Genomic DNA, 21,374 nt, shown 5'->3' on the forward strand with positions numbered 1-21,374 from the left:
CTATGGATATAGTAGTATTCCTTCATTCTCGCAAAGCATTTCATAAGGTCTCCTACAACCCCCCTGTGGAAAAGGCCAGATGCAGTGCCATTAGGTGGATTCATAAACTAGTTGATATATATATACTCAAAATAGTCCTGATTTCTAACTAAGTAACTTAGTCTCAATCCTCAACAGTGATATTTAGCAATGCCTTGATTGAAGCCAGAGACAGTGAACTTGCCAAACCTGTGAAGGACAGAGCTGCAAGGTGTCACCAGATATCAGGCAGCAAGAATTTGGGGGGCAAGGTCAAGGAACCGGGAATCTAAAAGAGGGTGCATGGGAAACTTAAGGACCAGAGACAGCTATGGGTCAAAGGCCAGGAAATCACTAAAAACAAATATAAGAGGATATAAGGAGCTGGGCTGTCAAGAGCTGCAGGGAACAAGATAAAGTGAGTGGTCAAAGCAACAGGTACAACCACCACCACAAAGACTCAAAGGAATAAGAAATCAGGGGCAGAACAGAGGAGAGATGCAGAGAGAAAAGGAATCTGCAGGAAGAAAACACTGTTGTCTCTCACCTTTAGGAGATAAATCCTGGAAGAATTAGGCCCAGAGCTGGATCATGCTCAAGAAAATCAACTGGCAGGAAACTGAAGGAACTGGAGTAGACTTAGGAAGAGGAGGTTCCCTGACAGGAAGTCATTGGAGAATGACTACAGCTGTCAACTGTACAAATAAGACTTTCAGCCCCACAATTCCCTGACTGTAAAATCTCAGCATGCCAGAACACTGGGCAAAAGCAACATGACAGGGATTAATGTGAAGTGTGGCGTTGAGCATCCAAAAAATCAATTGCACAGAACTCAATTCAATTGCACAAGCATGGAATTGAAGGGACGTGGCTTGGAAGCTATTCCTTTGAAAACCAGCTCAGTATTTAGTTGGTCACCAGTTTCACCCAAGCCAACAGTGTGATTGAGCCTGTGAAAATGTTAACCCAATCTTGGGCTTTACTAGCATTCTTGGTGCATGTCCACTCCCCATGGTACTCCGCATTGGTTGGTCATTGGTGGAACCGTGTTCCTTTCTGGGTGCCACTATTTGGGAGGGTCACCATGAAATTGGACTCTGTCCCGAAAGCTCCCAGAGAAGTGAGAATTCAGAAAAACCCATCTATGAGGAATGGTCAATGGCACAGTTGTTTAGCCTAGAGAAGGTCACTCTTCCAAATGTTTGCCATTTCATACAAAGTGGACTTGCTCCAAACTACTTGGTGGGAGTCGCAGGGAAGAAGGGCCATTCTTACATTTGGAACCACCCAACCATGAAACTGGCTGCTTTGAGAAAAAACATGCTGACATGAAAATGCCCAACACACATGCCCCACTGTGGCTCCTGTATTTTTATACCTGAACATCAGCTCTGCTACCCTGAATATCTTGGCATCTAGAACATATTATAAACCACCTACTTACATCCACTTCAGCCATCTAATATTTTAAAGAGACAATTCAAAGGATATGAGCTACTTATTATTCTAGAACTTCTAAGCTCTCTCTGGATTCTAAATTAATTCATCAGAAAGCAGCAGACCTCAGCTGATAAAATCTCTTTGTGCATGTTTTTCGCTGAACTAAGAGTTAATGTTTAAAAGGGCACTGAAAGGGACACGTTGGAAAACATTCCTATATCTTTTGGCCATACCCTCTGCCCTGGGCTACACAATGTCACTCACGAAGGCAGCAGGGTTTACAGAGGTACAATAGCATGACACTAAGGAATGTGGGTTCCAGAGTCTACCTGGAAAACAACCCAGCTTCACTGATTTCTGCATGTGAGACCATGGGTGTGTGAGGCCCATGGCATCCTCATTTGTAAAAGGGGAATAAGGAGTGTATCTTCCTCATAGCATTTCCTTTTGGTGCAAATTAAATAAGACATTAAATACTGGTATTAATATTATTACAAATAATCAATGTATTATAGACAATGAATATAGACAATACAGATCTACAAATTTAAACCAGAACTTTTTTCATAAAATTCTATGTTCTAGGGAAGCAGTAATTAATGTTGCAACTGTGGATTTTATCATTCCTAATCAATTTCAAGTAATCTGAAGACTCCATGAATCTACCACAACAATGAGGCTCCTTGCTAAAGCAAGACATATATGATCATTTTGCAGTGTTTTTAAAATTCTTCGGGGCCAGACACAGTGACTCACACCTGTAATCCCAGCACTTTGGGAGGCCGAGGCAGACGGATCACTTGAGGTCAGGGGTTCGAGACCAGCCTGGCCAACATGGTGAAACCCCATCTCTACTAAAAATACAAAAATTAGCCGGATATGGTGGTGCATGCCTATGTTTTTTTTATATATGTTAGTAATATTCTAGTTTCCTCCACATGAGACTCACATACCTCTTTCCCTTAAGGTTTTTGTATTTTATATAACTTTTGTCCTTAAAGAAATAGCTTTTGGACTTAACAACATTACAATCTTTCTGTTTTCCAGAGGACCATTTAAATTTTAATTTTTATTACTTTATTCTGCTTTATGTTTGTTTTATTAATCTTTTCTTCTAACTTCTTGCACTGAATATTTAATTGATTTACTTCTGTATTAAATGATAAAAACACTCAAGGCTATGAATTTTACTCTGAGTATAGCTTCAACTGCACATAATTAGTTTTAAGAAGTACAGTTCTGGCCGAGCATGGTGGCTCACGTCTGTAATCCCAGCACTTTGGGAAGTCGAGGCGGGTGGATCACCTGAGGTCAGGAGTTCAAGACCAGCCTGGCCAATGTGGCAAAACCCTGTCTCTACTAAAAATACAAAAATTAGCTCAGCATGGTGGCGGGTGCTTGTAATCCCAGCTACTTGGGAAGTTGAGGCAGGAGAATCATTTGAACCCAGGAGGTGGTGGTTGCAGTGAACTGAGATCATGCCATTGCACTCCAGTCTGCACGACGGGAGCGAGACTCCATCTCAAGAAAAAATAAAAGAAGTACAGTTTTGATTTTCAATTATTTTCTAAATAGTCTATAATGATAGTTTTGCTTTTTCTATTTGACTCCATCTTTACTTAGGAAATTACATTTTTATTTCCAAATGGCTGAATGGTTTTTAATTGAATTTTTAATAGTTATTAGCTTCTATTTTATTATATTTGGAAAAAGGGGCCTGCACAGTTTTTCATTTGGGGGAATTTATTGAGTTTTCTTGGTAGCCTGGTATGAGGTCAATTAAATTAGATTATTAAATGCATTATTAAAATTCTCTATGCCCCTCTTTTTTTATTTTGGTCTATTTGTGGCCAAGGCTAAGAAGTACATATTAAAGTTTCTCACAATGAAAATTTTCTATCAACTTTTGAAAAACTATCTCCTTAGTAGTTTTTCCTTTGAAAATTTGATTATATACTTTCCCTTAATAATACATAAGGAGCTCCTTGGCCTGTGGTGGTTTAGGATTGCTGCTTCCTCCCTGTGTGTCATCTATGCCACACCTTGCTGTGTGGTGAGCCTCAGAGCTGATAAAATACCTTCATATCCAACATCTCATTTGGTCCTTCTAACAACCCATTAAACAGACAAGGCAGTTATTGTCATGACCACTATTTTACAAAAGTGAAAACTGAAACTAAATGATTTTCCCAAAGTCATACCACTCAAACTTGTCTTGAAACTCCAGTTTGGTGCCCTTACCGTCATCCTACTGTGCATAGCCATAGGTCTATCTCCTCAGCTGGACCATAAATTCTTGTGGCCTACACCATATCTATTTCCTCCACAGTACTTACATGGAGGAGGTCTTCAGATAACATGGACTGACTGGCCACCCACTGCCGGGCAGCTGTCACCTTCCACCCTTTGCCTTCCCTGCTTACTTTATGAGGGATATCCTCTGGGGGAACAGGGTCTTAGGGCCAAGAATGGTGAAACTAACACATAGGACACAGAAAGAGATTTACCGACGTGCAGCGAACAACTGTAATTGAAAGAGAATCTTCTGCTTCCCTGAAAAAAGAAAGAATAAAGACAAAAACATTTAGTTGTTCTGTGTGATGGATGCACGTGCATGCATATGTGTGTGAGCATGTGTGTTAGGGTCAAAAAGACTGGCAGAATGAGTATAAAGCAGGCTCCTTTGCCTTAACTTTTTTGGCTCAACATAACTGAGAAAGATATTGGGAAATGTAGCAACCTACAAAGGAACTTAAGCTGACCCAGAGAGCTCCTCCCACCTGGAGGGAATCTTTGTATGTCTACCTCCACCATCTAATCTAGTCTATATCTACAGCCACAACATTAATTAAGGCACTTAGCCTTAATTTAGTCCCATACAATGAAGAACTCACTCAGTGACTACTAGTTAGATTTATGTCCCCCAATTTTTTTTTTTTTTTTTTTTTGAGACAGAGTCTTGTCCAGGCTGGAATGCAATGGCGCAATCTTGCCTCACTGCAACCTCCGCCTCCCGGGTTCAAAGAATTCTCCTGCCTCAGCCTCCCGAGTAGCTGGGACTACAGGTATCCGCCACCACACCCAGCTAATTTTTTAGCTGAGATGGGATTTCACCATGTTGGTCAGGCTGGTCTCAAACTGCTGACCTTGTGATCTGCCCACCTCGGCCTCCCAAAAGTGCTGGGATTACAGCTGTGAGCCACCGTGCCCGACCCCAAAAAATTTTTTAAGAGAAAATATGGCAATAACACAGATAACTTAGGTTGCTATTTCAGAAAACTCAGGCTAAACATTTCACTAAATAGAATGAATGTCTGTGGATAACGTTTATCAGACAAAAGCCAAAGAGTTTATGGTGATTGGGCACACAAGGTCAGTGTAATGAGCCCAATCATATAATCAAGATAGTAGACATCTTTGTCTTGCGTTATCTCTTAGATTTCAAAAATGATCAAATTAAGCAGATAACTGCCGAACCTCTACTTTATATTAGCGGGCAGAACAGAGAAAATCGATCATATTTTCCTTTCTCTTTGCCACTGCTACCATGGAGAAGCAGTTTGCAAAATAATTTCATTTGACTTCTTGCAATATGAACATTTAGGCCAATTGCTGCTGGTGACTTATTTCCTCAAATGGATAAACTCAACCCAAGATGTCTAAGTGTCTGGGGACTTCCTCTTTTCCATTTTAAATGAGAACAGGCCTTTTCTGAGATAAATCACAATAAACCCAAGTGCAAGTGCTCTAAAAGGACATATTGGCCTCACAGCTATTTGGAGGAATTTGAGATGTTTTCTTGGCATTGTTGTTGTATCATTTTGTTTTGCTTTGTGTTTTACCTTTTACACGTGACACTGAATAATACATGCTGTTTTTAGACACCAGGAACTAAGCTAAAAAAAATTAAGGCATCCTGGGATTCTCACATGCAAAACACAGCAGAGGGCACAGATGCACAGCACACCTCAAGTCACGCATCCCTGCTCAGAAGCCTTCAACTGCTTGCCCTTCCAGGGGGAGAATCACACTGAAACGTGCTGTGCTGGCATTCAAGACACTCTATCATCTGGACTTCACTTCCTAGAACTTTTCTCCAGGCAAACTGAACTGCTCAGCAGACCCTACTTCCCACCCGGTTGCTTCTGCTTGCCTGTTTGCCTGAATCGCCCTTCACCTCCATCTTTTGGACCAAATTTTACCCAGCATTAAAGACACAACGGAAATATTTCTGGGCCCTTCTCTGTTTTGTCACCCTACAACTTCTGCCCAAATTAGAGGACTCTCCAGCATTTACAGTGCATTTCCTCGGCTTTTCTTTTCTTTTTCTTTTTCTTTTTTTTTTTTTTGAGATGCAGTCTCACTCTGTCGCCCAGGCTGGAGTGCAATGGTACGATCTTGGCTCATTGCAACCTCTGCCTCCTGGGTTCAAGCGATTCTCCTGCCTCAGCCACCCGAGTAGCTGGGATGGGAAGACCACTTGAGCCCAAGAGTTCAAGACCAGCCTGGGCAACATAGCAAGACCCAATCTCAAAAAAAAGGGAAAAAAAAAATTAATGCCACCCCAAAGCCAGGTCAGCCATTCATAAAAAAGCACAAACTGAATTATATGTATATATACACATATATATGTGTATATATACATATATATGTGTATATATACATATATACACATATATATGTGTATATATACATATATACACATATATATACACATATATATGTGTATATATGCATATATACACATATATACACATATATATGTGTATATATGCATATATACACATATATACACATATATATGTGTATATATGCATATATACACATATATATACACATATATATGTGTATATATACATATATACACATATATATACACATATATATGTGTATATATACATATATACACATATATATGTGTATATATACATATATACACATATATATGTGTATATATACATATATACACATATATATACACATATATATGTGTATATATACATATATACACATATATATACACATATATATGTGTATATATACATATATACACATATATATACACATATATATGTGTATATATACATATATACACATATATATACACATATATATGTGTATATATACATATATACACATATATATACACATATATATGTGTATATATACATATATACACATATATATACACATATATATGTGTATATATACATATATACACATATATATACACATATATATACACACATATATATACACATATATATGTATATATATATACACTTACCTCTGCTTCTATATACATATATACATATATATGTATATATACACATATATATGTATATATATACATATATATGTGTATATATATATGGCTCATTGCATATGAGCCATATATATGTGTATATATATGTGTATATATATATATACACCCATATATATGTGTATATATATGTATATATACACATATATATGTGTATATATACATATATATGTATATATATGTATATAGAAGCAGAGGTAAGTGAAAGCTAACTTGAAGATATATATATATGTATGTATATGATGGAAGACCATACATATATATATATCTTCAAGTTAGCTTTCACTTACCTCTGCTTCTCATCTCTCTTTATATTAGTAATTAGAACAATGTTGAATGAAAAATTTAAAAGCCAAAGCTTGCATGTGCCCTTAAAATGTCTGCTTGTCCTCTTCACTCCTATCAATGGCATTCCTCCATCTTAAAGTCTGGGTTGCCAATTCCCCGCACTAACCATATTCACTCATTTAACTGAGCACCCACTGAGCCCTGGTCTCAGGCAGTCATTGTCTAGGTAGAAAGTGAGGCATTTACATAAGTCACAATGACACCAGGCAGAAGGTTTGGAGGTGCTGCCTCAATGAAACTACATATATGCCAACCAAGATGCACCTGCAATTATATTTAAGAAGAGATATCAAGAGGGATAAAGAACAGATTTGTTATCAGTTTAGTTCAATCTTTGGCATATATTACAATGTGCCTATAAATCCTTAGAGGGTAGGGCCTATGGGTTATTTATGATCATTACATTCCCTGCATGCTTAGCACGTGTCTTGGGCATAGCAGGGCTTTGACAAATACAGCACTCTGTGCCTCCCAAGCTCTTTCGTAGGCAAGTGAGAGAGAGTGGACAGTAACAGCCACTAACAAGAAGCCGTTTTAATAGATGGAACTCTAAAACGAGGCTCTTTTTGCTGCTTTAAAGGAGACATAGCCTTATTAAAATCAGGGGATCACTTAATGCCATTCCTGTTGTCCATCTTTGTTCTTTGATAATCTGTGCAATTCTGTAGATGATGGAAGACCATTTAGTACCTGAGAATATCGACCGCTCGTTCCCAGGAAAGGTCTTCGGCGGGCTCATTGTTCATTTGGAGGATCTGATCACCAGGGAAAAGCTTGCCATGAGCAGAGCCTCCTGTTGGACAAAAAATAAGTAATTGGTGCTCATGCCGGGAGGACCCAGGCTCCATGTGAAATAGCAGCACAGTTAAATGGCAACCTGATCCAGTCCCCAGGGGTGCTGGCTCACTCCCCCACCTTCAGTCAGGCTTGGAATCATGTGGATCTTAATTTTCCTGTTTATAAACCATGGATAATGTACCTATCATCTATCACCAACTTCCAGGGATGTTAGAAGACTGTCCTGAGAAAGAAAAGTAGCAGAAACCTTCTAAATCAACAGAGTTGGCCAGTAAATCTACTCCATTCATCTCTAAAAAACTGTGGTGTGTATGTGTGTGTAAATAGAAATTAATACATTTTAACGAATCCCAGATTAACACACCTCAAGTATGAAAACAAGCACTGGACTCCCCACCTGCTCCTCTCCACCCTGGTACAGCCTATATTTCACAAGGTTCAAGTGAAAACAAATCTGTAGTTTCTATTACTGTCTGACCAGAAAGTATCCCCAGCTAGGAGCATGTGGGGTTCAAAGACGAGGGCTAGCTTAGCCAAATACTTTCACTGCCCCTGAGACCAGCCAGAGAACCATGGGTGGGCAAAGCCCTAGCCAAGGCCAGTGGGAGACTGGGGTTTGGAGCGGCAAGTGCACTTGAGGCTTCCTCCCTCCCAGCATCAAAGTAAGGTGCAAAGCCCAAGACAGAATTAGATGTGCCTTTTCTAACTTCCCAGGTAGGATTTTCTGCATTTTGTTATAGGATGAGAGATCGGGGAGATTCGGGGCTATTTCCCCTTAAGAAACCAAACTCCTTTCTCATTTCCCATTCATCCCCTACCTGCTGTGACAGCCACCACTGTAAGGGGAAGGCTCTCAGAAATGTGAAATCCATAGTCCTGGATGAGGGTGTCTTTGTCTATCTTTACTGTGTGCCGCACAGGGATGAAGGTCTGAGTTGGGTTCCTGGCGGGCCCATCAGCTGCAGCAACTTTAGCCCTGGAAGAGAAGGAGCATGTAAAAAAGAGAAAGAGAAGACTCTAGTTGTTGGTCATGAACTGGGTCAGCCCTAAGCATCATGGAGAAAGACGCAGAGCTGAGCAGACACCAACTCTCCTCTTGAGACAAATAAGACACAAACGTCACTAGCAGAACTTAGGACGGTCCTCTAAAAGAGAAGTCATATTGCCAGGCATTCTTAATGAGCTAATGCTAAATATCTAGAAAGCACCCATTAAGTGCTATGGACACACAGAGACGGGGGAGAGCAGTTTCACCTTTGTAGGGCAGGGAATAGGGAATCAGGGACGCATCTGGTACTTGGAAGAGGTGGCATTTGAGCTGCACTCTGAGACATGTCTAGGGTATACCTATACAGCCCAGATCCTGGCACACAGAAGATATTCAATAACTGCTGCTGAGTGAATCAATGAATGGATGGATGGATGGACTGACAGAAGAACAGGCAGACGGGCATCCCAGGCAGGACGTACTGCTGGAGTGAGAGGTACAAGAGAAGAAAAACATGGACGGTGAACAGAAACAAGGAGTTGTCAGGTTCAGATGTTTGATGACGGATAATTTTATAGCAAGATTTTGTCTTTGGTGATTTTTTTCTTTGTTTCTTTGTGATGAATGTTGCTTCCCTTTGAGCTTTGTAACTGCAAGGGTTCCAATATAAAATCTCGGATAGCAAGGACTCCCTCTATATCAACCTTTAAAACATGTATGTTCCTTAAAAGCAGGAAAGTTATATTTTCTATCTCTCAAAGAGAGAAACCACAAAGCGAGTCACAAGTTATTCTTCATTTGTCTGTGGCAAATGATTTTTCCCTCTAACAGTCAGTGGTTCTTTCTGAGGAAGGTCAAATAGTGATGGGATGAGGTGTTTACTGTCATTATAAACAACAGAAATGTGAGGAGTAACAGCTCTCCTGGGCTCTGCAGCCAAGGTCTATCATTTATTCTCATCCATTTACCAAACACTTTCAGGAACCCTGCCTAATGCAACAGGCCCTCACTTATCTGAAAATCATCTCTCTCTCATTTATAATGATCTCCAGTTTCAACAAGGATCCGGAAATATGAAAAACTGTCTCACAGAGCCAAAATGTAAGTGACGAGCACAAGTCCAAAGTCTCATGTACATTATCCACCAAGGATCCCCCCAGGCCCTGACTTAGAGCAAATTTAGGCTCTGTATGAATAGATGACCCAGCCCACACAACGTAGAAGCAGAGGGAGTCTTTCTTCTAGGCCAGCATGCAGGTAGTACTGAGCTGGAGCAGCAGAGAGACCTAACGAGAGGGAAGAAACAGAAAACTGAAAATTCACACTGAATAAAGCCCATAGCTCTTCCTGATTTTTTTTTCATTCTTGTATTTATTTATTTATTTATTTTTTGAGAGAGGGTCTTACTCTGTCATTCAGGCTAGTGTGCAGTGGCATGATCTCAGCTCACTGAAGCCCCCCACTCCCGGGTTCAAGCGGTTCTCATGCCTCAGCCTCCCAAGTAGCTGGGACTACAGGCTCGCGCTACCACACCCGGTTAATTTTTTGTATTTTTAGTAGGGACGGGGTTTCACCATGTTGTCCAGGCTGGTCTCAATCTTCTGAGCTCAAGTGATCTGCCCCTCAGCCACCCAAAGTGCTGGAATTACAGGCATGAGCCACCGCACCCAGCCTATTCCTGATTTTTTAAAAAACATTTAAAGCTATAAAAAGGTTTTTCTAAATGCAGTAAATAACACTCTATACTAAAAGTCAAAAATCAACATTTGACATTACAGGTGCAGTGCCTCATGCCTGTAATCCCAGCACTTTGGGAGGCTGAGGCTAGCTAATCACTTGAGTCCCGGAGTTCAAGACCAGCCTGGGCAACATGGCAAGACCCTGTCTCTACTAAAAATACAAAAAAATAGCTGGACTTGGTGGTGTACACCTGTGGTCCCAGCTACTCAGGAGGCTGAGGTTGCAGTGAGCTGAGATCACGCCACTGCTCTCCAGGCTGGGTGACAGAGTGAGACTATCTCAAAAACAAACAAACTAACAAACAATTTGGTGTTTTATTTAATGTAGTAGGATAAATGCTAATAATAGTTATCAGGGAAGGAAGAATGACAAGAGGAATAATGAGCACAGGAATGGAAAAGTACCACCTTATTATTTTTTGTTTTGTAGCAGATGACATTCACACAGAAAATGATGAACAAAGAAAATTTCTAGTGCCAAAAGATAAATTTAGTGGAGATGCAGGATAAAAACACAAAACACAGCCACAAAAAGCATTAAACAATTCATTAAAAGCAGATTAGCTGAATGTACATTTGGTGTTAAGCATTCTTAATGAGTGAATGCTAAATATCTAGAAAATGCCAAGAAAGGATTCAAGTAACAAAACTAGTGATGTGTACTAATGTAATTCAGGGGAAGAAGGATTTATTTAAAGAAAATAATATAACTTTCCTTAAAGCAATAAAGGAAAACACAATAATTGGTTTAAAGTTATGCTGGGTTCCTGGATGGAAACACTAAGTATCAAAAAAAAAAGTTCTAAATTAAATAGAGATTTAATGTAATATCAATAAAAAATTCTTCCAGATTAAAAAACAACTTGACAAATTGATGATAATCACAGCAATAACGATAATAATAATTAATAATATTTATGAATACTAACTATATTTTAGGGAGTGATTTAACATTATATATATATATATCTCACTCAGCCCTCAAAATAAACTTGTGAGGTGGGTACAATTTTATTCCTGTTTTATAGGTGAAAAGACTAAATTTTGCTCTGAGAGATTTTAACTTGCTTAAAGTCACACAGCTGGGAAGCAGTTCTCAAATTGGGGCTACTTTCTTCAACAGGCACACTAGCGCTACTTCTAGAGCAGTCGGTCCAAATGAAATATACGCACTGCACACATAAATTTAAGTTTTCTAATAGCTACATAAAAAGAGGAAAAAAATTAGTGAAATAAATTTTAATAACATATATTTTATTTAACTCAATATATCCAAAATAGTATCATTTCAACTTGTAATCAGTACACAAAATTATTGATGAGAGATTTTGCATTCTTTCATATTAAGTCTTTGAAATCCAGTGTCTATTTTACATTTACAGTGCATATCAATTTGAACTCTAAATTTCTATCAGAAACACTTAGATTTCAGAAAAGTTACAGTTGAAAAGTAAGCACTTCTTTCAGACAAAGGCAATAATCAAAACTGCATGGTGTGGCTTTCACCAATGAAACTGAATAGAAACTCTAGAAAGTCCTCTAAGTGTCTGGAAGTTTCTTAAAAGACTAAACATGGTGTACAACATGATCCAGCAATTCCACTCCTGGGTATGTACCGGAGAGAAATGAAAATATATGTCTACACAAAAACTTGCACATGAATATTTATAGCAGCATTTTCTGTAAATGTCCAAAAGTGGAAACAACTCGAATGTCCATCAACTAATGACATGGATAAATAAAATACAGTATTCCACAACAGAATATTTGGCAATAAAAAGGAATGAAACATGGATGAATCTGGCTAAGTGAAAGCCAGTCACAAATGACCACATATTGTATAATTCCATTAACGTGAAATATCTAGAACAGACTAATCTATAGAGACAGAAAGTAGATTAGTGGTTGTCCAAGGCTTCAGGGAGGGAGGTTTGGGAGTCACTGCTAATAGGTATAGGTTCCTTTTGTGGGGGATGAAAACCTTCCAAAATGGACGTGTGACAGTTGCAGATCTCCGTAAATACACTAAGAACCATTGAATTGTACACTTCAAATGGGTGAATTGTATGGTATCTAAATTATCTATCAATAAAGCAGTTGAAAATAAGTAAATAAAAAAAATCTTGAAGTGGGGAAAGCTTATAATACAAATATATGAAGAATGGGCATAAATACACATAGTAGATACCCACATTTCACATGCTCAAAGCAAGTGAATTGACAACTCTCACATGAAGAAAGCAAGCTGGAAATTAACACAGAAAATGTACAACCTTACTAAAGAAGCACAACCGAAAGGGCTATGGAGTACTATTACGTGTCATACCAAATATGAATAAAAATAATAAGGCCCAACATGTACTAGTTCTGAGATTAAAGAATGATGATACAAACCGGCAATTCAATCTCTCTAGGAAATCATTGGTGAAACTGTAACATGAATTTAAATTTTCAATTTGATCTTCTGTTACCATTTTGACTGGTATTCCTTGAAGTGATGACCACAAAGGAAAAAATATCATATTATTTATCCTGGACCATTAGTTGCTAGAAGACAAGGGTGGCACCCATTCATCTCCGTGTCTCCCATGCCTAGTAAAGTTCTAGAACACAGCATGAGCTCAATAAACCCTGGCTCTTAAGTATTCAAAAATATCAATCTCAGCTTTATTTAGAATAGTAGGAAAACTCAAAACAACCCAATATGGAATAGATAAACCAAACACAACAAAGAATGACCTCGAAGACTCTACATCAAAAAGTTATTATGGGCCTATAAGCTTCAGACATACAAAGAAACACAACCTAGAAAATATCCTTCCAGAGCACTGTGTAAGCTATGGTTTACCCTTCCTAAGTGAGAGCTGGAATTATTCTCCTCCTAATAATTCCCCACCACCCACAGAACAAAAGCCAAACTCCTCAACCTTGCCTTCGGGGACCTGTGTCCTGAGGCTTCAGTCCCTAGCCAGCATCCACCCACCACTCCCCTTCCCAGGCCTTCACTCCAGACTGATCTTACCTACTAACAGTTTTACCCCTGGGCCTCAGCTCACGCAACTGCCTCTGCAGAAAGTGTGAGGCCAAGTCAAGGCCCAGCTCAAATGTCACATCTTCCTTCTCTAATTTCCTAGCCAGATGTAAGTTCTCTCATCTTGGAGCTCTGACCCTCTCTTATAGCCCCGAGCATCCAAACCTTTATTTAAAGTTATCTGACTCCATATATTGTTACCCTTAACAGACTATTTATTCCTTGGAAATAGGAACCACATTTTATCCACCTCTGTACTTCTCACATTGTCAAGTGAATATCTTTGCTCACGGGATGCATCAGTGCTTATTGGGCAAATAAATGAGCAAAATACTGTACATATCTAATATGGTACTGCTAATATAGTTGTACCTCTAATATAATTAGCAAAAAGTCAAAATGCATATACAACCAGTAGTACACAGCAATTTGAATATAAGTAACAGAGATGAAACTTTGTCATTTTCCTTTATGTTTGCTTAACTCGGTGTATAGCTCAACCCTACGACTATTGCCCTAATCAGAACTTATCTTCTCCATGTCTCAGAGCTCAGCAAATGGTATCATAAGGATAATGACAATTGCTCAAGCCAGAATCCCAGCGTCATCCTTGACTTTCCCCCACTCTCATCCTTGAAATCACTCACAACACGAGAAGATCTCAAAAAGGGTCCATTTCTTTCCATCTCCATAGCCACCATTCTGTTTCAGGCCCCCATCACCAGCCCTACTGACAGGTTTCTACTAGGTTACTAACTGGTCTCCCCACTTTCTGTTCTCGTCTCTCCTGAATGATTCTCCATCTAGCAGCCAGACTGATTTTATAAACACAATTCTGTTCATATGTCTCCCCTGACTGAACGGCCTAATCCAAAATCCTGAATATGGCTTAATACAGCTCCTGCCCATCACTCCAGCCTCCAGGACCAAGTCATTAATTCTCTTTGATATTTTTGTTCCAGTCAAACTAGTCTCCTCTAAGTTCCTCAAACACATTGGCCTTTGGACAAGCTCTTCCCTCTGTCTAGAATAACTCACCTGCCTCCAAAACACACACACACACACACGTACACACGTGCGCACACACACATACATGTGTGCACACACACGTACACGCGTGCGCACACACACGTACACATGTGCGCACACACACGCAATTTCCCCAACATATCCAATCATGCGGTCTACCTGCCCAACTCCTACTCAGTCTTCTGATTTTGGCGGAAATATCTCCTTCTATTAAATGCACCTACAGACCAGTGCAAAGTCTCTTGTCCTCTCTGGACTAGTTTATGTGTAGCGAGAACCACATATTCCTTGGCCCATGTGCTGAACTCAGTACTGGCCATAGAGGAGGGCTTAATAATTGTTTGGAGAACAAAAGAAAGAACAAACCTTACTACAGGGTTTCAACAGAATCCATTTTGATGCTTTTCAAATGGGCAGGCTCCGTTATCTTGCATTTGTCAGAGTGCGGTCCTCCACAATGCTGGACAAATGACATTGCACTGTATTGACTAATCCCTGCACAGTGTCAGTGACTTTGGCCCAAAGTCTGGATTTGACATTTTCCCTAAAGGCCATGTTCTAGCTTTTGTTTGGAAAGGGATTAACCTAAGTACATGACCAAACCGTGGCCTCTCCTCATAGAGAACATTTAATATTGACAGTAAGCTAAAGGAAATGATCCCTGTAACAACATTTCCTCCTCTGAAGCATCTTATAAATATCAAACTAAGCACTGATCTCAAAACATATTTCTGCTGCCTTTGTAATCATTTCAAACCATAAATGTCATTTCTGTGATCCTACACTGGAAGAACAGAAGGCTTATAGCTACACTAATGAAATTCCTGCCAGATAACTGGATCTCCCCTAAGGTAGAACCAGAACAAACATGTTACATTGATCATGAAAACAGTCTCACATAGATGAATTCCACTTTTCATAGCTCATAAGTTTATATTGAGCTGGTTAATAACACTGAAAAGGAAAACTACCAGATGGATACTGATTGCACTTCACATATTCTCTGGCTTTTTATCTGCTCTCTGATATGTTGAAAAATATATTCTACCTCTATCCTGTAACAACAAAGAATTCACCTCCAAGTTCCAGCAGGATGTGGAGAAACAATTTTGAATCTATGTTTAAACACTTTATTATGTTCAGCTGGAGTGATTTTAAAAGCTAAATCTGGTATAAACTGGATTTCATAATGTAAAGACGATTTACGGAAATCAGAAATAGAGGCATCAGCCTGTACCAGAAGGAAATGTAGCATGTAATCACAACCATAGGAATATGCTTGTGGTTGTGACAATTTCTAGGGGGCCATTCACTGTGGAGATTGTGAGGGTAGTGCTCCTACAGTTGAAAGGAGAAATTCTTCCATTATTACTCTAAAAACAGGATTCAGGAAATAATGGCAACTCTGCAGACGTAGTCCAGGAGCTTTCCAGACTATCCTCAAATCTCTACTTTTGCCTACAGGTCAAGACACAATAAAAAAAATTGGTGCCTGAAAGGGTCTTTCTACACCATTAATAGTATTAGAAAGGTCAATAGTATTAGAAAGGTTTTAACAAAACCATTCTTGAAATTAGTACATAGACTGCTTATAGTTGTAATAACCAAGTAAGTTTGGAAAGTGTGTAAAACCAGCAGCAAGGGCTTCTGACACTAAGATGCCAAAATGTGTGTATATGTGTGTGTGTGCACACGTGCGTATGTGTGCATGTGTGTGCCTGTGTGCACACATGCGTGGGTGTGTACGTATGTATGCATGTATGTGCCTCGTGTCATTGTGTGTGCAGACATGCATGTATGTTCATTAGTATTAATATTCAAGATAAGTTAAAAGAAATCATCTTTTCAAGCCCTGAGGATACAACCAAGCAGTGAAGAAAGCACGACGTCGCGTTAAGTTCTTTATTTTTCTTTAGATCTTGCTCTATAAAACTATCATTTCTAGATTAAGCATTAAGAGAATTTAGTAAATCTTGGTGGGGTGTGGTGGCTCACACCTGTAATCCTAACACTTTGGGAGGCTGAGGCAGGCAGATCACTTCAGATCAGGAGTTCAAGACCAGCCTGGGCAACATGGTGAAACCCCGTCTCTTCCAAAAATACAAAAATTAGCCAGGTGTGGTGGCATATGCCTGTAATTCCAGCTACTCAGGAGGCTGAGGCACGAGAATCACTCGAACCTGGGAGGTGCCAGTTGCAGTGAGCCAAGATCACAACACTGTACTCCAGCCTGGGCAACAGAGCAAGACCCTATCTCAAAAGAAAAAAAAAAAGAGAGAATTCAGTAAATCTCATGCTTCTTTGTTTTAATAGTATAATAAAATGATTCTAAAGTTCATATGACAGAATAGGTGGGTAAGACTAAAAGCATTGAAAGTGAAGAGTAATAAAAGATTAGTTTAATAGGTGATGAGACTGGTCACAGTGGCTCACTCCTGTAATATCAGCATTTTGGGAGGCTGAGGCCAGTGGATCACTTGAGGTCAGGAGTTCGAGATCAGCCTGGCCAACATGATGAAACACTGCCTCTATTAAAAATACAAAAATTAGGCCGGGCGTGGTGGCTCACACCTGTAATCCCAGCACTTTGGGAGGCCAAGGCGGGTGGATCACCTGAGGTCGGGAGTTTGAGACCAGCCTGACCAACATGGAGAAACCCCGTCTCTACTAAAAATACAAAAATTAGCTGGGCATGGTGGTGCATGCCTGCAACCCCAGCTACTCGGGAGGCTGAGGCAGGAGAATCACTTGAACCTATGAGGCAGAAGTTGCAGTGAGCTGAGGTCGCACCATTGCACCCCAGCCTGGGCAACAAGAGTGAAACTTCATCTCAAAAATAAGTAAATAAATAAAAATACAAAAATTAGCCAGGTGTGGTGGTGCATGCCTGTAATCCCAGCTGTGTGGGCGGCTGAGGCAAGAGAATCGCTTGAACCCAGGAGGCGGAGGTTGCAGTGAGCCAAGATCGCACCACTGCACTCCAGCCTGGGCGACAGAGAGAAACTATATCTCCAAAAAGAAAAAAAAAAAGATAATGAGATGCATATTACTATTAAAATATAAGTAATTTTAATACAGCTGTGTAAAAGTAGGCAGTTAGATCAATGGAACAGAATAGCCAGCCCAGAAACAGGTCCAATTTCCCACTCACAGACGCCAGAACTTCACATACAATAAAGGAGGGGTCAGTAAAGAATTAATCAAGAAGGCAAAGATCACTCACAGTTAATGGTGATATGAATGACTACTTACTAATTTGGAAAAAAAATCTAGTTAGATCGTCATCTCCTAGCATATACTAAAATAAACTCCAACTTAAAGAATTAAATATAAACAGTTTAAGCTGTTAAATTGAATTGAAAATTAAACTTTTATTGGATGAAGATTTTTGTAAGCTTAGAATCAATGAAAGAAATTGCGAAGGAAAAGAATCCCATTTAACTATGTAAAAATGGAAACTTCTGGAAACAAAAAATTGGTATTATTGCTTTTTTTAAGACAGAGTCTCACTCTGTTGCCCAGGCTGGAATGCAGTGGCATGATCTTGGCTCACACAACCTCTACCTCCCAGGTTCAAGAGATTCTCCTGCCTCAGCCTTCTGAGTAGCTGGGACTACAGGCACGCACCACAATGCCCAGCTAATTTTTGTATTTTTAGTAGAGATGGGGTTTCACTACGTTGGCCAGGCTGGTCTCGAACTCCTGACCTTGTGATCCTCCCACCTCGGCCTCCCAAAGTGCTAGGATTACAGGCCTGAGCCACCATGCCCAGCCGAAATATTGGTATTATTAAGTGGAATAATATACTATCATCAAGTCTTTGTCATTTTATCACTTCTGTAGTCACACAAAGCTATAAAGAAGACAACAATTTGATTGAAAGCAAAAGGTTAAAAATTAATTACTTTATGATGTAATGTCACTGTGTTGCAGCTTTTATTAAGCAGTTTGCATTGCATTATTTACACAGAAATTCAAAACATGTCACAGAGATCATTTGGGAGGTTAGCTATTTCTTCTTTTTTTTTTTTTTTTTTTTGAGTCAGAGTCTTGCTCTGTCCCCCAGGCTGGAGTGCAGTGTCGCGATCTCGGCTCACTGCAAGCTCCGCCTCCCTGGTTCATGCCATTCTCCTGCCTCAGCTTCCTGAGTAGGTAGGACTACAGGCTCCCGCCACCACGCCCAGCTAATTTTTTTGTGTTTTTTAGTAGAGATGGGATTTCACCGTGTTAGCCAGGATGGTCTCCCAAAGTGCTGAGATTACAGGCATGAACCACCGCACCTGGCCGAGGTTAGCTATTTCTAAAAGAACACTGATACTGTAAATGTTATTTTTCTGTTGGAATATGAAATCGAGTGGTAACAGAGGAGTCATCCTTATCATATCTGCACAATTTCCCATTCCTATAATTATAGGTCTCACCAGTTTACTCCTACCCAAACAGGGACACTCATTCAAACTAAGGGCTACCAACTGAATTTGACTAATGATTGTAACAATAACCACCTACTGAAAATTAATTTAAAATTTAAGAAATCACAGGAACTTTGAAAGTTGACACCAGTCCTCAGTAAAATACCTGTTTAAGATTCTCTATAAAGCTCTAACATTACCCTGTGTGTATAAAAGTTATCAATTTGTTTAGTAATGCCTGGAAATGGAAATGATTATTTTTGACTAATTTACTCCTAGACAACTCACTTAGAGCCACAGATAAAGTTTAAATTTTATGGGAAAAAAATGCCAAAGACAAGCAAAGCAAGTACAACTGGCTGAAACGACTGAGTTTTTAAAAGTCAGAAAAAAACAGAATTGCTAAAAATGCATGTAAAATTATGTGACTACAGATGCATATCTGTGTTTCTTCTTTCTGCACTATAGAAGACATTTCAATACACTTCCTTGTTTTCTTGCCCCAGCTACCAGGAAATTCAGGGCTAATGTTAGTATTCAAATGCTAAATCCTTAGTCTAATTGGTTTGCAATCTGTTTCTAACATTTCTTATTTTAATTTTCCCACATGTTTTAAAACTGTAATCATTAAAAATTCCTTTTAGAAGAAGGAGGGGTGGGCATTTTAAATATATTTCAATGAATAATACAGTCCCCTACTATAAAAGCCCTTAATCGGTAAAAATTTATTGAATGTCTGTCACATACTATACGGACTCTGTTAGGGCTGAGGATACTTTGTGAAACAAAACAGTCAGGGTCCCTGGTCTCATATATGACAGGAAGGTTGGAGGAGAAAAGCCATATGATGGCAGAGGTGATAATGAACAGGTAAATAAATACATACATAATTATAAAGCGTGAGGAGCAGGTAAGTACCCTGGAGGAAACAAGCAAGCGAATGGACTCCCTGTGCTTTGGGTGGTCAGGAAAGGCCTCTTAAAGCAGGTGATGTTTAAATTTAACCTGATGAAGAGAGACCTGCCATAAAAAGAGGAAGTAAAAGAACTTTCCAGGCCAACTGAACAGCAGGTGCAAAATCCCTGAGATAGGAAAGAGCTCGATGAGTTCTAGATATTTAAAAAAAAAAAAAAGCAAAACAATGGAGAACGGTGAGGAAGGAAGGAAGAGGAACAAGGTGAGGCTGGACAGTTGGGCTGGGGAGAGATTGTGAAGAGACTTGTAGGTCATGGCAAAATGGTAGGTGAACCACTGAATGGTTTGGGTTGGGGTGGAGCTGGGAGCTAGCATGGGACAGGAACATTTTACATTTTGAAAAGTCCACTATAGCTGCAGAGTAAAGAATCAGCTGGAACAGGGAAAAAGCAAGTGAGTGATCCTTGCAGGGCTCCCAGGGAGAGAGAGGTGGACAGTTCTGAAGGCAAACTGACAGGAGCTGCTGATGGGGTGGATGCAGGGGATTCAAGGAGTCAGGATGATGCTCAGGTTTCTTGACTAGGCAACAAGGTGGTAGGTGGTACCATTTAGTCTATTCCTAGGAAATGAAGTTATTTACCCCACACTCAGCTTTTTCAGTTATTGATCATTTTCTAGTAATCTGAGGACACCAAGGATTAGAGATGAGAAGAAATTCACACAAGGCTACAAATGATTTATCCTAGAAACATGGAAATTATGTCTTCCATGGGCAGTGACAGGAAACTTTCTCTCTTTGTTTTTCTCTTTCTCAAGCACTTGGAAAGCAAAACTCCCTAGACACATGGGAAGATGTTTAATATCATTAACCACCAGGGAAATGCAGACAAAAGCCACAATGAGACACCACTCCACACCCACTAGGATGGCTACAATAAAAGAGATAACAGCAACTGTTGGCAAAGATGTAGAGGCACTGGAACTCTCATATACTGCTGGTGGAAATGCAGAATGGTATGGCCATGCTGGGAAACAGTCTGACAGTTCCTCAAAAGACTAAACACAGAGTTGTTATGTGGCCCAACTATTCCACTCCTAAGTATATACTCAGGAGAACTGAAAATATATGTTCAAACAAAAACTTTTACACAAACGTTCATAGCAGCATTATTCATAATGGTCCAAAAGTGGAAACAAATGTTCATATCACATACATATCTATCTATTTATCTATTCTTATTTGGCTTTATATATCAACCTAAATGTTTATGTTAAATCAACTGATGAACGAACAAAGAAAATATTCCATAATGGAATATTATTTGACAATAAA

At 39.4% G+C, this 21,374-nt stretch overlaps 1 protein-coding gene across 5 annotated transcripts in view; it reads right to left on the minus strand.

The window, feature by feature from the left end:
• Positions 1 to 21,374, minus strand: part of FRMPD1 (FERM and PDZ domain containing 1) — a 179,691-nt gene that overhangs the window by 29,207 nt on the left and 129,110 nt on the right. For all 5 annotated transcript variants that reach the window (XM_055293661.2, XM_055293660.2, XM_055293657.2 and 2 more), the window contains exons 3-5: positions 8,746 to 8,903; positions 7,820 to 7,922; positions 3,966 to 4,011 (exon numbers count right to left, since the gene is read on the minus strand). In XM_055293661.2, the coding sequence (XP_055149636.1) occupies positions 3,966 to 4,011; positions 7,820 to 7,922; positions 8,746 to 8,903 (307 nt within the window). The remainder of the gene's footprint in view (positions 1 to 3,965; positions 4,012 to 7,819; positions 7,923 to 8,745; positions 8,904 to 21,374) is intronic.

This window comes from Symphalangus syndactylus, chromosome 9 (assembly GCF_028878055.3).
Source record: "Symphalangus syndactylus isolate Jambi chromosome 9, NHGRI_mSymSyn1-v2.1_pri, whole genome shotgun sequence".
In the NCBI taxonomy this organism is placed as follows: domain Eukaryota; kingdom Metazoa; phylum Chordata; class Mammalia; order Primates; family Hylobatidae; genus Symphalangus; species Symphalangus syndactylus.